Source organism: Pongo abelii, chromosome 5 (assembly GCF_028885655.2).
Source record: "Pongo abelii isolate AG06213 chromosome 5, NHGRI_mPonAbe1-v2.0_pri, whole genome shotgun sequence".
NCBI lineage: Eukaryota > Metazoa > Chordata > Mammalia > Primates > Hominidae > Pongo > Pongo abelii.
This window is the reverse complement of record NC_071990.2, coordinates 25,672,312-25,687,962: the sequence shown is the minus strand read 5'-3', so window position 1 is coordinate 25,687,962 and position 15,651 is coordinate 25,672,312. Positions and strand designations below refer to the sequence as shown.

General features: G+C 39.2%; 1 protein-coding gene across 13 annotated transcripts in view; it reads right to left on the bottom strand.

The window, feature by feature from the left end:
* Window positions 1-15,651, bottom strand: part of CARMIL1 (capping protein regulator and myosin 1 linker 1) — a 349,638-nt gene that overhangs the window by 16,935 nt on the left and 317,052 nt on the right. For all 13 annotated transcript variants that reach the window (XM_054557000.2, XM_054557001.2, XM_054557007.2 and 10 more), the window contains 2 exon segments: window positions 9,072-9,184; window positions 2,857-3,289 (listed from right to left, as the gene is read on the bottom strand). In XM_054557000.2, coding sequence (XP_054412975.2) covers window positions 2,857-3,289; window positions 9,072-9,184 — 546 coding nt within the window.

Sequence of the window (15,651 nt, the reverse complement as noted above, 5' to 3'; positions counted from 1 at the left end):
TCATGCTTCTGACAAACCTAAAAAGTGCTTCAGCCAATTCCTAACTTTAAACTGTGTTTGATGATACAGGAAGGAATATTTTAAATGCAGGTGAGATAAGCCTCACTCCCTGAATTCATCAATCTACCCCAGTCACACACTCCCCAGGAGTGCCGGCTCTATCAGAAGGAAGCACCCAAGTGGCAGGAAGGCTGAGGAATTTCTCAGGAAGATGACAAAAGTTCCACTGTCATGAATGCAAGGTGCTGAACAGGTCTCCAGGAGGAAATGTGTATACACGCACTGCAGCTAAAACAAGCACATTATTTCGCATCACTATGGAAAAGTGATCCCCTGAAAAGGAAGTCCCATGCCAGCCCTCTGTGCCCAGGACAGGTGTCTGCAGGACAGGGCTGGGGACCATCCATGAAGCCCCCTTCCACATCCTTCCCTTTGAGGTTCCTCCAAGTGCATGGCAGGCACCTGAAAGTGAGGACTTCCTTAAATTCTGTACCCAGAGCACCCCATTTGCCTGCATTTCTAAAGCAATCCTGGGAGTTTTCTTTTCCCTCCCAGATTTTTAAAGTTATTTATAAATCCCAAAGTGACTGTGGGAAATAAGGATAAAATAATATAATGCCCAATGCCTTTGTGTGTGGACAGATGACTTGGAGGCCCCAGAGGAAAATATATGAACTCTAAGTATTCACTGCTTATTTCTCTCTTTTGTCAATAAATGAAAAGTGTCATATCTTCATACTTACAGTTCTTTTTCTTTAAATATATATATATATCTCAAATGCCAACAATGCAAAGAGAATTACTTAGAGGAGGGTGAAGACATCATATATTTTATCAACAGTATATTGATCATTGACGCTAATTGTTGTTACCTTTATAAAGAATACAGTCATGGTACTTTAGGAAAAAAATGTTCTAAAGCTAATTTTTGAAAAACTTCATTATTTAATGATTTTGACAGAAGACCCATGACTGGTCTGAATTTTAAATAGCAAGAATTTTTAACGATGGTTGTTTTAAACTGACACTAGATGGCGCTAACAGATCATTAATACTGTGTAAGCCCTAAACAAATATAAACCATAAGGATTTTGTCACTTTAAGCCAATTTATATATCAAATCCAAAGTACATGAATAAAACACTCTAGTATATGTCATCTTTACACCAAAAAGAAACTGTTAATCATGAAAAACATAAACAGCATATTAATGAAAACTGCACATTCATTGTTATAAAGAAATTCACAACATGGATTAAAATTTTAACATTTCCCTGGGCATCTGACTCACTAATGACATGGTTGTAGTATTATCCAGAATGCTGACCAGTGAGGGCCACACCATGCCTCCTTTGTTGAGTGAGCAGGATATAGTTATGTGGTCTCTCCCAACTCTAAGGTTTGCTCAGTGAGTTAGGAGGGATCTGCAATTAGAGAATTGCTAAATAATGTTGATGTTGGTGGGAGAACTTTGGTGAATAGTTGTAAGATCAGGTGGGAAGTGGAGTTTAATTTTTAAACATTGGTTGTTTAGAAGCCATATAAAAGAGCTCCCTACACCTGCCATGTAGTTAATTGTTTACTTTCTGAAAGTCAAGGGCTCACCGGGATGAACTGTTTTATTGTGATACTTCAAATAAAATAGACATGTGATTTCCTTTCTTTGGAGAACCAATTGTGTAAAAATAATGGAGCTCAAGATAATGCACAGAAACCATAACCTGACTTAAACATGGGTATGTTCATCTTATCACACAGATACAATCCTTCATGTAGTGACAGGAGAAAAAGGGTAAAAAGAAAAGTGAAAAAGACTCCTTATACTTTAAAAGGAGGTTTGAAGAATAAATAATATTTTAAGTCAGATTTTGGGGGAACTCAGCAAATTTTAAACTATGAAGTTTTTCTTTGTAGCAACAGATGATATATATCAATGGTCAAATATTCAATTAATTCTAATGGAATACCTTGACTGTTTTTTCTTTTGTGTTTGTCTTTTAAATCTGGAATATACGAAGGCATTCTTAGGTTTGAAAAGAGAATAATTTTTAGGTTTGAAAAGGGAATAAGTTAGAAAATAGTTTCCATTTTTATACATAATCTAGTTTCAGTGCTTTTATTTCCCTCTGTTAGTTCACCTATCTTCAATATTACCCTCAGTCTTCCATTTGGATTCAGCTGACTCTCTTTTGCCCCAGACGTGAGCATTTCACCCGGCCCCGGAACATCTCTGACATGCTTCCATGACATGCACAAGAGGCCCCTGGGCAGGTGGGAAAAGACTGGAGTCTTCAAAGCCTACCTTAGAATGCCAGCACTCCAAAAGAGTGTAACCCTCAGGCCAAAGTGAGAACACGGCCATTTCTTTAGGGTCTGTGCTCCAGGTTCTTTAGCAATAAGTTATGGTTTTAGATTTCTGTTTAACCAACAGGCTATTTTTATTTTCTCACCCAAATAAACCAAGTGAGGGCAAAAACACAAACAAGGACAACCAAGTCAAAAATGAATCTCCCCACTTATCTCACGAAGACAAGGAGTAGATTGGGGGTTACCAGAGGGCAGGAAGTGTGGGGGCATGGGGGGAGATGAAAAGAGGTACAAAATGGGTACAAAAACACAGCTGACAGAAGAAACAAGTCCTAGTATTGGACAGATCAGTAGGGTAGCTCTAGTTAACAATAATCTATTGTCTATTTCAAAATAGCTAGAAGAGAGTAATTTGAATATTTCCAGCATAAAGGAAAGTTAAATGTTTAAGGTGATAGAGATACATGAAAATATCACATGCACCATGAAAATGTGTGCATCTATTATATATCAAATAAATTAATTAATTAAAAATAGGTCCACCCTTACCTTCTGTGCACACGCAGCTCTCTTCTCTTGCTTGGCTTTCATCTCTGCCAGCAGACCACTGCCCATCACCTGGACCCCATACCTCCGCCCTGCCTGTGGGCTGCTCTTGCTGTCACTCCGTTCCACCTTCCCTATTTCTTCCCCTTGACTCTCTTCAAAGGAATCAGGTGTTTTTATCTCCTCTATCCGTTCAGAATTGCCATTGTGCTCGGCGGCCTTTGTGTCCTTCCTGGGACAGTCCACAGGTGGACTTCTGACTGCTCCTTTTGGTGAGGAGGGTTCTTCTGTCATCAAGATGGTTGGTGGTCGCTCAGATTTGGACCGGGATTTGATTAAATTGAGAAAGCCACTACTTTTCCGAGAATCTCGCTTTTTCTTTTCATCTCCTCCTTCATTAAGCTCATGGGACTCTGAGCCTCTTGTTGACCATTTCCTGCATTCAAACCAAGACACAGATCTGTTGTTTTTACTGTAAATAAGTTCCAGCAAGAATCAGTCAAAATATAAATATGGAGATTGCTACATATACAGTAACCATTCAGAAGCATTTTTAAAAGCGGATTTGAGTTACTGCCCTTAGGAAACAGAAAGGAATGTGGAATATCATCATCATATTCACATGTGAGAAAATTGAGGAATGCACACATTAAGAATGAAAGATGAAAATGTAACTGGTACAGCCAGTTTGCTAGCTTACTCTAAAAGTAACCCCTCTCTCCCTTTGTTTCTTGTTTTATATATATATCTAACCACTTGCTCTGCTTGAGAATTCCAAAGGGTAATCTTGAAACAATCCAGGCATAAAACAGAGGTGGTGGTACAATTTTCTCCCTTCCAAGTAGAAATTGGTACACAGTTAATCCATAACCTAACCCCTGCCAAGAGGAAACCAACCAGACCTCCAAATGGTCCACTACTCAAGATAGTCATCAGAAAACAACCAACAGACCTGCACCCCACACCACTCCTGTGCATAGTTTTCATGCCGCCTTTCACCTTAAAACTCCTTTAGCCAGCCTGAAAATTTGAGATGGCTTTTTGGGACTTGAGTCTGGCCATCTCCCAAGCTGTTGGCACTTGCATAAACCAAACTTTGCTTCTCATGTGTTTGACTTTTTGAGGGGCAAGCAGCTAAACCTGAGTTTGGTTCCAAAAAAAGGCAGAGAGTATGCTCTGGGAGAGTTTTCAGAAGGAGAATATGCTAAAACTTGGGAAATGGAAGGGGAGAAGGAGTCAATGAAATGAGCTAAGTAGGAAGTATCACAGACAACTTGTCTCATTTAAAGCTGGCAGACTGAATATCCACTTAGCTTCCCTGAATCGCCATTAAAATAATAGCAAAGGATTTATAAAAGAAAGCATAAGCCCTACAGGGGAGAAAAGGCAAAAACAATAAAATCTGGAAGCCAAAATACACTAGTTAGGTGTGAAAATTGACTTAATAGATCAGAGAAAGCTGAAACCTAAGCCAACAGTCAGGAAGACCCAGAAGCATGTGATTTGTGCTGGCTCCAGAATGAGGAGATGCAGGTACCTCTGCAAGCGGAGGTGAAGGGGAAATGAAGACAGGAAGGTTCTCTTCTTTGTGAAGCCCATTCAGAAATTCATCAGATCCTCTCCCTAAACCACAGAGCCAGTGATGCCCATCCCAACACCCAAGTTCACTCTCTGGAGAGAATGAACCAAAGAAGCTGAGTTGGGGGACTCCAAATGCAGCTGAGCTGAGTGAGGATCACGAAGCAGGGAGGCTCAAGAAAGCCTGCACATTGAGCAGTGACACCCCCGGGACCCCTTTTCTCACTCTGCATGCCAGAATCAGGCAGGCAGGTTTACACCCGCCAGGCGGGAGATCAAAGTTTCCAAAGCTCAACAGAAAGGACCTAAAGATTATGAGAGTCAGGGATACCCTCTCCCCCCAACAAAATGGTCCAGGAAGACCACCCTACATTGAAGCCCACCAGTCGACAAGCTCTACCCACAAATTTCCAAGAAGCTCTTTGGTGCCCCATTCCTTTTCAACACGGAAGAGAAAAAATATTGCGTCCACCAACATGAATAATAGCAAAATGTGATAGCAGAAGTAGAAAACTCAAGGTTGGAAGATACAACTGAGGAAATCTCCCAGAAAAAAAAAAGGGAATATAAAGAATAAAAAAAAAGGGGGAGAAAAGGTAGAAATTAGTGGATTAATAGAGGAAATGAAAAATCTGAATAACGGCCTGGGCATGGTAGTTCATGCCTGTAATCCCAGCACTTTGGGAGGCTGAGGTGGGCAGACTGCTTGACCCTGGGAGTTCGAGACCAGCCTGGTCAGCATGGCAAAACCCCATCCCTATAAAAAATACAAAAATTAGCTGGGAGGGGTGGTCCATGCCTGTAGTCCCAGCTAATCAAGAGTCTGAGGTAGGAGTATCACCTGAGCCTGGAAGGTCAAAGTTGCAGTGAGCCATGATCACGCCACTGCATTACAGCCTGGGTGATAGAGTGAGATGCTATCTCAAATGATAATAATAATAGAAGTTAAAGAAAAAAGTACAAAGAAAAAAGGAAGAAATTATGAGATAAATAATTTTTAAAAATTCAGCAACAAAGGACATGAGTTTTCAGATTGAAATGGCTAATGAGTGTCCAGCAAATTGGTTTTTTAAAAAAATTAAAAAATAAAAAGCCCACCTCAGGGCACATATCATCATAAAATTTTGTACACTGGGAATGCAGAGAAGATCACAAACGCTTCCAGAGAAGAGGGAAAACAAAAGTAAGTCAGAAACAAAAGATTAGGATTCAAGTCGACATCAGATTCTCATAGCAACACCGGAAGCTAGAAGATAATGGAGCAAAGCTATCAAAATGCTAAGGTACAACGAAGACCAACCTATAATTCTATACCTAGTGACACTATTAATCCAAATGAAAGATATGCAACAGTTACAGAAACTTGTTTTCCAAACTCTCTTTCTCAGGAAGCAATTCAAGAAGGTGCTCCACCAAAACAGGGGCATAAACTAAGACAACATGGGCCAATGGAAACAGAAAAATGACACAGAGATGAGGTGAAGGGAATCTCCCAGCAGATGATGAAGGGAGATCCCAGACAACAGCAGTGGAATGGGCCTAGAGGTTACACTGGAGCTGGTCAGATGCTGGTGAGAGGTGTGTCCAAGAAGAAAAAAACCGAGAATACTTGAACAAATTGAAAGGAAATTTATATCTTTACTGGAGATTTAGGATATAAGTCAGTGAAAGGAATGCAGAAAACAAAACAAATGAAAAGGGGGACAATAATTAACATCAAGGAAAACAAAAGATTCTATAGAGAGAAAATGTAATCACAGTATACGATCTAACACAGTTGTCAATATTTACATGGTTAGGATGAAGCAAACACTAAATATTGATCTAACCAACTGCTGTGGTTTGTCCCCATCAAAACTCATGTTGAGGCTTGGGCTCAACATGTTTTGATAGTATTTGGAGGTGGTACCTTTAAGAGGTGATTAGGTTATTAAAACCAATTACGGAGACTGGATTAGTTCTCATGGGAATGGATACGTTCTTGAGAGAGTGGGTTGTTATGAAGTGAGTCAGTCTCCTTCACCCCTTTCTTTTTGCACACACTCAATTCTCCTTTCACTTCTCTGCCATGCCATTATGCAGCATGAGGCCCTCACCAGAAGCCAACCAGTGTGGCCACCCAAACTTGAACTTCCCAGCTTCCAGAACCATGAGCTAAATAAACCTCTTTCCTTTATAAATTACCCGCTCACAAGTATTTTGTTATAACAACAGAAAACAGCCTAAGACACCAATTATGATAAAATTAAATAAAGAAAGTGGGGCAAGGAAAAGTGTGTGTCTAAGTATGTGTGTACGTGTGTGTGTGTGTGTGTCTGTGTGTTTGGTGACAGAGTATACAGGTTGACTATCTGCAATCCATAATTTGAAATGCTCCAAAATTTGAAACTTTTTCAGCACCAACATGCTCAAAAGAAATGCTCATTGGAACATTTTGGATTTCAGATTAGGGATGTAAAACCAGCAAGTATAACACAAATATTCAAAAAAGAATCCCAAATATGAAACACTTCTGGTCACAAGCATTTCAGATAAGAGACACTCAGTCTGTATTATCATCATCTAAGTAAGAAGTTAGCGGTTATAGTACTATCTAAAAATGAAACACAGAAAACAGAAAAAAGAAAGCATGCTATTAAGACAAATGGAAGAAACAGCTAAAGGAATAAAAATTAGTTGCCTCTGGGGAATAGGGAGTGGGAAAATAATAAGGAACTTTTTTTAAGCCTTTGTAGAACATCTGACACTTTATGAGCATGTATAACTTTGATTTTCAAACTTTCTTCGTACTACTTCATGTTTTTACCTATCCCTTGACCTTTAAAGATTGGACTGACAATAATCTATTTATAAAAAAATTTCAAATCACAACTTTTAGTAGATTCCATCATATTAAATTTGATGATGAAAATTGATGTATTTATTTCTATTTGTGTACTGAAACATGAACAGAATCTTCCTTGAGCAGTATCTTTATAAAAAAAATATATTTTATACCTTACAAAATTTACCCAACTTTCATTCAGAGCCTATTAAAGAAGAAACCAGCATTAACGGGAGAGAAAATCACACTGGGGCGGGTATAACAATACATACAGTTTGGATCGAATGCTTATAAACCACCTCACTAACTGAATAGAAATTTCAGAAGTTTAAAAAGAGCAAACAATGGTATCTGTAAATTATATGGAGATGAGTCGAGATTTTCTCCTTTCATTTAACCATCACTAATTGAGGGCAGACTATATACTATGGGCTGTGTTAGACATTGAAGCTATAACAAAATAAGGCCCAGGTATCGCTCCTGAAGAGTAGCATTCTATTTGGGAAAAAAGACTTGAAAGCAAATCATTAACAGCAATTTCCCATTTTGCTATATGTTTGTGTTGGTTTTTCTTGAATCTTTTACATTGAAAACACATTCATCTATTCCTTCAATTATAAAAAAATTAAAAATCAAACAAACTCTTAAAGGATTACGTGGGCTTTAACAGATGTGTGTGAAGGATGGAAAGAAGAGTATTAAGTCAGCAGTAGAGAAACAGCAATTAATTTGGGGGGGTGGGAGAAGCAGTCCCAGAAAAGCTTCAAAGAATAAATGACATTTAGGTTGGTTCTTGAAAGACAGGAGAACAAAATTTTGCCAAGTATAGTATGCTAAGCTTCAAGGCCAGTGTCCAAGAAGACAAATAATTGGGTCCTAAAGGTTATAAGATTCAGTAAGTTACATTGTTATGGATATAAATTTAACTCACTGCCACCTCACCATCCTGCTGAGGCAAGATAAGGCACATCCATCTAATAGAATTGATTAGTTTCTTCCCTACCTGTGCCCAGCCTGCCGCCTTTGGCTTATCTGGCTTATGTTTGTTCCTGAACTTGATATCTCAAGGTGAAGAATCTTCATAAAGACAAATCCATGTTAAGAGTGTATTTTGGGATAGATTTGTATTTAGTTGAGGGTTAAATAACATGGTACAAATCATGCTTAAAGACTGAAATATTTCAAGTTAAAGAACTGTTAACAAAAGTACCACTGAACTATCTTCTAAGGGAACTGTCCCAGTAGCAAGAAAATAAGGAGAAAACTTCAGAAAATGCTGACTATGAGGGCTCTCTACTAATTTTGCTGTCATTTTGACACTGTCTGTTAAATCATGCCATTAAGCAATGACTTAGCCCCCCCAACCCCATAAATCAAATTATGAACAAGGAGAAGCTCAAAGTAAGTAATTCCAGCATACCCATGATCATTACCCTGTAATGGAACTACCCAAGTGATGAAGCCCTAAAAGAATCTTGGGGTGGTATATTTTGTGGTCTGGTTTAGATTCGTACAATAGGTCTCAAACTGGAGCATGCCTCAGCATAACCTGGAGGGCTTATTAAAATACAGATTGCTGGGCCCAACCTCCAGAGCTTTTGATTCAGTAGGTCTGGGGTAGGAGTTTGAGAGTTTGCATTTCTAACAAGGTCCCAGGTGACACTGGTATCGCCAGCCCAGAGACCATATTTTGTAAGCTGTCAGAATAGTAATTTCCATATATAAAATGAAACTTAGTATACTAAGTTTAATTGTAACTGTTAGTAATTTAAATATGAATTAAATAGTATTATTAGTGAAATTACTCTGAACTCACTTGGAATCCATTTTGGTCACCTTCTTGGTAAAAAATTCATCTACACCTTCATCCACTCTCCCCATGAGACCATTCTGTTCACCATCTTGGGAGACTATGTTGGCAGCACAGACCTGCAAAACAAACAGATGTAATGTTAATTCACATGCACCTTGATTTAGCAAACATTTATTACTAGATTTAAGACACTGTGACTAAGGGTTATGGGAGGGACAAGGCTCACTAAAATAGGGACCACGTAATCTACAGGAATAGAAGCCATATGTACAATCATAACATAGACAGGAAGAAACAAAAGTGAGGGATGCACTATAAACACCATGCCTTGTGGAGGATTCATGCTGACTGGTGCATCAGAAGCTTGGACCTAACAGATAGGATGAGTCGAGTGTTTCTAAAGGCAGAGAAAGGCACTGCAGGCGTGTGGTAAGGGCAAAGGGAGTGCATGGAGAAATGAAACACACACTGACTTCTGAGAGTGGTGATAACTCCAGGGCCCTGAGGTGTGTGGGTGGGGCTGGCTGCTAAGGATGGAGCATAGCAGATGCTATTACTGGCTTCCCGTAACCCTCTCCCCTGCCTACTTTCTTTCTTGCTGGAAGAGCCCAAGAGCCCTAGAGTCAGATTATGGATACTGATTTGCTTAAGCTACAATCCCTTCCTCTTGTCTGTGATTAATAGGCATGGGAGTGGGATATAATCCTGGTGTGTGAGATACAAGGGGAAATTTGCGAGGGAGCTCATGGGGGCAGGTTTTGTCAGGAGGAGAGAATGTGTTTTTCCGCAGTTATGTGAGGGAGATGTGATGTCTGAGCTGCAGAAGGCCCCTGGCATTCACCAAATGGGGAGGCCCAAGGATAAAAGGCTGCACGCTGGTTGACAATAACAAAGCAGAAAGGGGAAAGCACCTGGGTACCTGTGCTCTGCTGCTGAATAAGCACGCCTGGATCCTGAGGCCTCTGGATTTTTTGTTAGGTGAGAAAATAAATATTTCTCATTGTTTAAGTCACTTTTGAGTGAGTATTGAGTATTTCATAATATCCAGTTGAATACTTTCCAACTAATAATACAATAACCCATAAGGAACAGCCTTGAGCCTTATGCTAAGGAAGAAGGAATTTACTCCTTAGATGATAGGGAGCCCCCAACGCAGCAGCATGGCCCAACCTAAATTCTGGGGAGGTAATTCTGGGGCAGCATGAAGGACCAATTGGAGATGCCAGAGAATATAAGTAGGTAAACCTGTTCAGGAGCTGAAATCAAAGACTCTTGAATAATTTAATGTAATCTGGAGGTGATGAGGAACTAATGAAGTGGAGAAGTGAGAATGGGAAGACAAGAGCTGCCCAAGATATACATGGTCAAAGTTTCTAGGCCAGGTAAATGGGGACATGGTTCTAGGGAACACGTTACAAATATCATATTTAGGGAAAAAGCTGTGTCTTATCTTCTTGAGTGTTTGAGGTATTGTGGGAAATCCAGAAGCAGGTGTCCAGCAGGCAGCCAAAAACTCCGATCTTATGAGAGAGGCTGGTGAGAAGCTATCAGAAAGCTATACTAAGTTAGCATGTCTCTTTGAAAGGACAACTCATAGTAAGCTTAGTCAGATGCTTGATTTGTGTCTGCAATGTATATTAATATTTCACAGATAGGTTGTGGATGACTGAGAGAAAGCATGCATCTTGCCCATGCTGTTGGATACAAGGACAAATTCTCATGTGGTTGGGATACCTGGTCTAGATGTCTTGCCATAGAGCAGTGGGAAAGCTGTTTCCTGTAATCTTGATTTGCAAGTCTCAAGGTGCCTAGGGGGAACATGGCTTATGTCTGTATGGAAATTGTTTAAAGAAAAAACCCCTTGAACAATCATCCACTTCATTCATCGGGAAGCTCTCACTATGAAAATGAACTATGTGTCTGAGTTCATGTTTGTGACATGCTGAAAAGTGAAGAGACAACAGATAATAGACAAAGAACCCTATGAAATAACAATTATACCTCTCATCTGAATGGTGCTTTATATTGGAGCAAGGTTTTCCTACGTGTTGCAAAAGAGCAGACAATCAGCAAAGTTCTATAATTCCGTTATGCAGAGAAAAAGCTCACTGAATAACTTTTATTTTGATTACAAAAGATAAAGTAGTACAGAACTTGCTTGTATTATATCATTTTTCCCTTTTGGAAAAGAATTGAGGATAGAATCTCTATAGCAGTAATAGCCCCTTAAGTTAATATAGTTCTTGACAGTTTACATGTGTTTTACACATTATTATGTCACCCTTACGTCTACCCTTTAAACTGAAAGAGATAGTACTATCCTACTTTTTGGTTAGTCACAGATCAAACAGTGGCTCAGAAGGTTAGGGGCACCCACACTGGTCACCTGACTGATGGATGAAGAAAGATGTGACCCCAGGACATATGGTCCTAACACAGGGCTTCCTCCCAGCTTCCCCCAATGATTCCTCTTTCCATTTTGGGAAAAAAAAAAAAAAAAAAAAGTTAAGTTTTACTTGTATAATTTCTCCCCTCAGGAAAAATTTCTCTTTTCCTGCTTGGAAACAGAAGTCACAGCCAGCACGAATGGTTCTCTGGGAATGTGGGGTACATCAATGCGTTTCAGAGATGGAGGCACAGAGCTGAACAAAACAGTTTGCTTTCCTGCAGGACAGGCCAGCTTTTAGGGCTGGACTGGCCCCTACAGATCCTCCAGTCCAACCCTGTCATTTTAGAGATAAAGAGACAGAGAGCAGACAGGTTAAGAGAAGTCCAGTATCACTGGGAGATCTTCCATGAGACATGGTTTAAAATGCATCTGTTAAACTAGGAAGCAGGAGGTGACATCAGCCTATGTGAAGAGCGGTAGAAAAACTGAAGACTGAATTGAAATGTAGTTTGCAAAAGAGTTCAAGGTCAAATGCACATGCTGTTTCAGCTCCTTTTCTAACAAAAGCAAAGGAAGGGACAAACAGTTATCAGAAGTTCTCAAAATCCCATTTGCTTTTGGTCTTTTCTGTCAAGGAGAATACCTTTCAGACTGAAAAGGGTAGCACAGCTGTTGGAAAGGGAGGAAGCAGAAACCTTAGCCGTGAGCCTGGGGCCAGAACCCACTGCGTTTGCACTCAGAGAAAGGCTTTTACAAATAAAATTAGGAATCGCTGTTGTTGATATTTGATAAAGAAGGTAGATTTTGCACCTCCAGTGCGTAAGTGCTAAAAGGATAATTCGTGAATGCTGAGAAAATAAGCTGGTGATCGTGAGGACTAAAGACAATTCAGACCACCCTCTGTTTTCCCTCTGCCAGGATTATTACAGTGAATACAACAGGGAAAGACAGTAGGCGGTGCACCTGGATTTTGATGCGGCAGCTGCCAAATCTCTCACAATGTCTTCATTGGCTGGATGGAGATGAATGGGCAGGAAGTAAAGACAATTAGGTGCATTAGTAATTCTTCGAACAAATACACCAAGGAGTGCTAATTAGTGAACTGAATAATCATGGAATGTTATGTGCATATATTAGAATGTAAAAAACATGGAAAATTAATTAGCTAAGCAATCAAGAAATAAGGAACCCAAAGGAAGTAAAATGAAGAAAATATAAGAAAAAAATTTATGAACTTGAGAGGATTGATAAAACAGTTGACTCTTAGAAAAAGACTAATAAAAGAGATGACAACATTAAGAGAAAAGGCATTAAAAATATGTTAAAATGAAAAAGGGGACATAGCTATATAAGAGATTAAAGCTATCAGTATAAGAAAATTAAAACCTAAAGGAATTCTATAAACAATTAAATGAACAATTAGACTAAATGGAGGATATCCTAAAAATATATAAATTATCAAAATGATCTTAAGAATTAGGTAACCTGAACAGATCTATGACAAAAGAAATAAAATCCTTAGTAATATATCTACATACAAGTATCACATGCACACAAGCATATAGACAACACTTAGGGCCCAGATGGCATCCCAGGAGAGGAGGAGACAATCTCTATTATATGTAAACTGTTCCAGAGAATAGGAGAAAAGAAAGAGCTTCCCAATCAATTTTATGAAGATAGTATAACTTTGAAAGCCAAACTAGATGGATGGTTTAGACAAGAAAAATAAACATGTTAAGTCTCTCTCATTTATGCATATAGATGCAAAAATTCTCATAAAATATTAGCAAACAAAGCCTAGCAGTGTATTAAAACAAAGCAAAAAATCATGATCAAGAATGTTATAACACTAGAAAAAGTATATTAATGAGATTCACCCACATTTCACATTACAAAAGAAAAATTATCAGTCTCGACAAATACTGAAAAAAAAGAATCAAACTACCATTCATTCAAATGCAAAATTAGCAAAATAGAAGAAAACTCTCAACTGAATAAATTACAGCAGAAACTGCTTTGTGTCTATTTAGTGTCTATTTGCTCTTGTTGACTCAATAACAAAACCCTGACTTAACTGGAGTATCGATGTGACCAACTGGCTATTTATCTTCCTAGATTTTCCTGTAGCTGGGGATGGAAATATAGTTCATTTCTGGCCAATAAGTTGCAACTGGAAGTATACTAGGACTTCTGGGTAGTTTAGATTCCCTGCTGCATGCACCCCCTTTTTCTCTGTCTGAAATATGTGTATAAAAACAGATTACAGACCTTGCCTGAGAATAAGATCAATAACAGTCACCTGGATGATACAGCCATTTTAAAGGTGAATGCAGCCTGTGGTTGAATAAATAGAAGTTTCCTACTTAAAAGGAGAGAAGCAATGGGCTGGGTGTGGTGACTCGCACCTGTAATTCCAGTACTTTGGGAGGCTGAGGCATGTGGATCATGTGAGCTCAGGAGTGTGAGACCAGCCTGGGCAACATGGCAAAACCCTGTCTCTACAAAAAATACAAAAATTAGCAGGGTGTGGTGGTGCGCACCTGTAATCCCAGTTACTTGGGAGACTGAGGTGGGAGGATCACTTGGGCCTGGGAGGGGGAGGTGGCAGTGAACCGAGATTGCACCACTGCTCTCCAGCCTGGGTGACAGAGTGAGACCCTGTCTGAAAAATAAATAAATAAAAGGAGAGAAGCGATATGGCAGATCTTACTAAAGTACTCTATTTTGTCTTGGGTGCCACACTGCAATTTATTCAGAACAGAGTAACGAGACTTGTAAATGGATTCTAGACAATTTCATATGGAGAACATCGAAAGAGCTGAAGAATTAAGATTTGACCCACAAATATTGTTAAGTCTACTAAGTAGAAGAGACTTGGATACCACGTGCCACTCCAGAAGACAGAAACAAGATGGCTAAGTTCAAGCTATACAGTAAGAGTTTTAGCAACACAAAAAATAATTTGCTAATAATTAGAGCTTTAAGTAAATGGCAGTTTCAGAGAAAGAAGTCATCGTGGATGGAATGGCCAATCAATGGCTGTGTAGGGATTTTTAAGCATCTGATGAGGGACTGGACAAGATGACTTCAAGATCCTTTTCAGCCTTATGACACCATGATTCAATGCATACAGGAGAAAACCTATTACCCAGGAGTTAGTCCATTTTAATTTGAGTTGGTTTGTTTCATCATTGGGCTGACTAGTGTGGGGCTATGCCCTATGCCGAGAACATATGGCAAACTGACTGATACTGACATATCACACAAAGTGAAGCCACTGCATGGTATAATATTTCAGAGAATGATCATGGACAAATCAGTTATCTGCCCTGGGCTTCCTATTCCCTTGAATATTGAGTAATCTTTAAAATTCCTTCCACTAGGAGATTATTCTAGTTAGTAGTAGAGTCAGCACTATATCCCAGTCCAGTGTTCTTTCCACTCCTCTATGCAAATTTTTCAATGATTTTTCCTTAAGGGAATACTTCTCACCTATAGTTATGTTAGGAAAAAGTAAAAAGAAGCAATAGCTAACTGGCAGTGGATGAGTGAGTATAAGCATGCCTCCATCCCTGTTGGGTGTCGCGGTTAGAATGCTCACCTGCAGTTAGGTGGCCACGCGGCCAAGTTCTGGAAAGTGGTATTTAGATGAATGTGAAGCTCATCCTTTCAGACCCGGCCCTTAAAACCTCAGGGGTATGAGCCTTCATGCTTTATGTCATCCTCCAGCTGAATGCATATGACTTGAGGGACCAAAAAGGAGGGTAGAGCCACAAAGTAAAAGTAACCTGGATCCCTGACAATGGTAGCATCCCCTGGCCAGAAATACCCACAATGGACTATGATATGAACAAGAAATAAACTCCAAAATATCAGAGATTTAACATAGTAAAGGTTTATCTCATATAGTAGCTAGTGTTACCCCACCTAATACAGCTGAACTTCAGTATCCAAGGGGGATTGGTTCCAGGACCCTTGAGGATACAAAAATCCATAGATGCTCAAGTCGCTGCTATAAAATGGCATAGTATTTGTATATAACCTACAAACATCCTCCTGTGTGCTTTCAATAATCTCTAGATTACTTATAATACCTAATACAATGTAAATGCTATGTAAATAATTGTTATACTGTATTTTAAAATTTATATAATTTTTTTATTGTTGTGGTTTTTTTATTGCCTTTTAAAT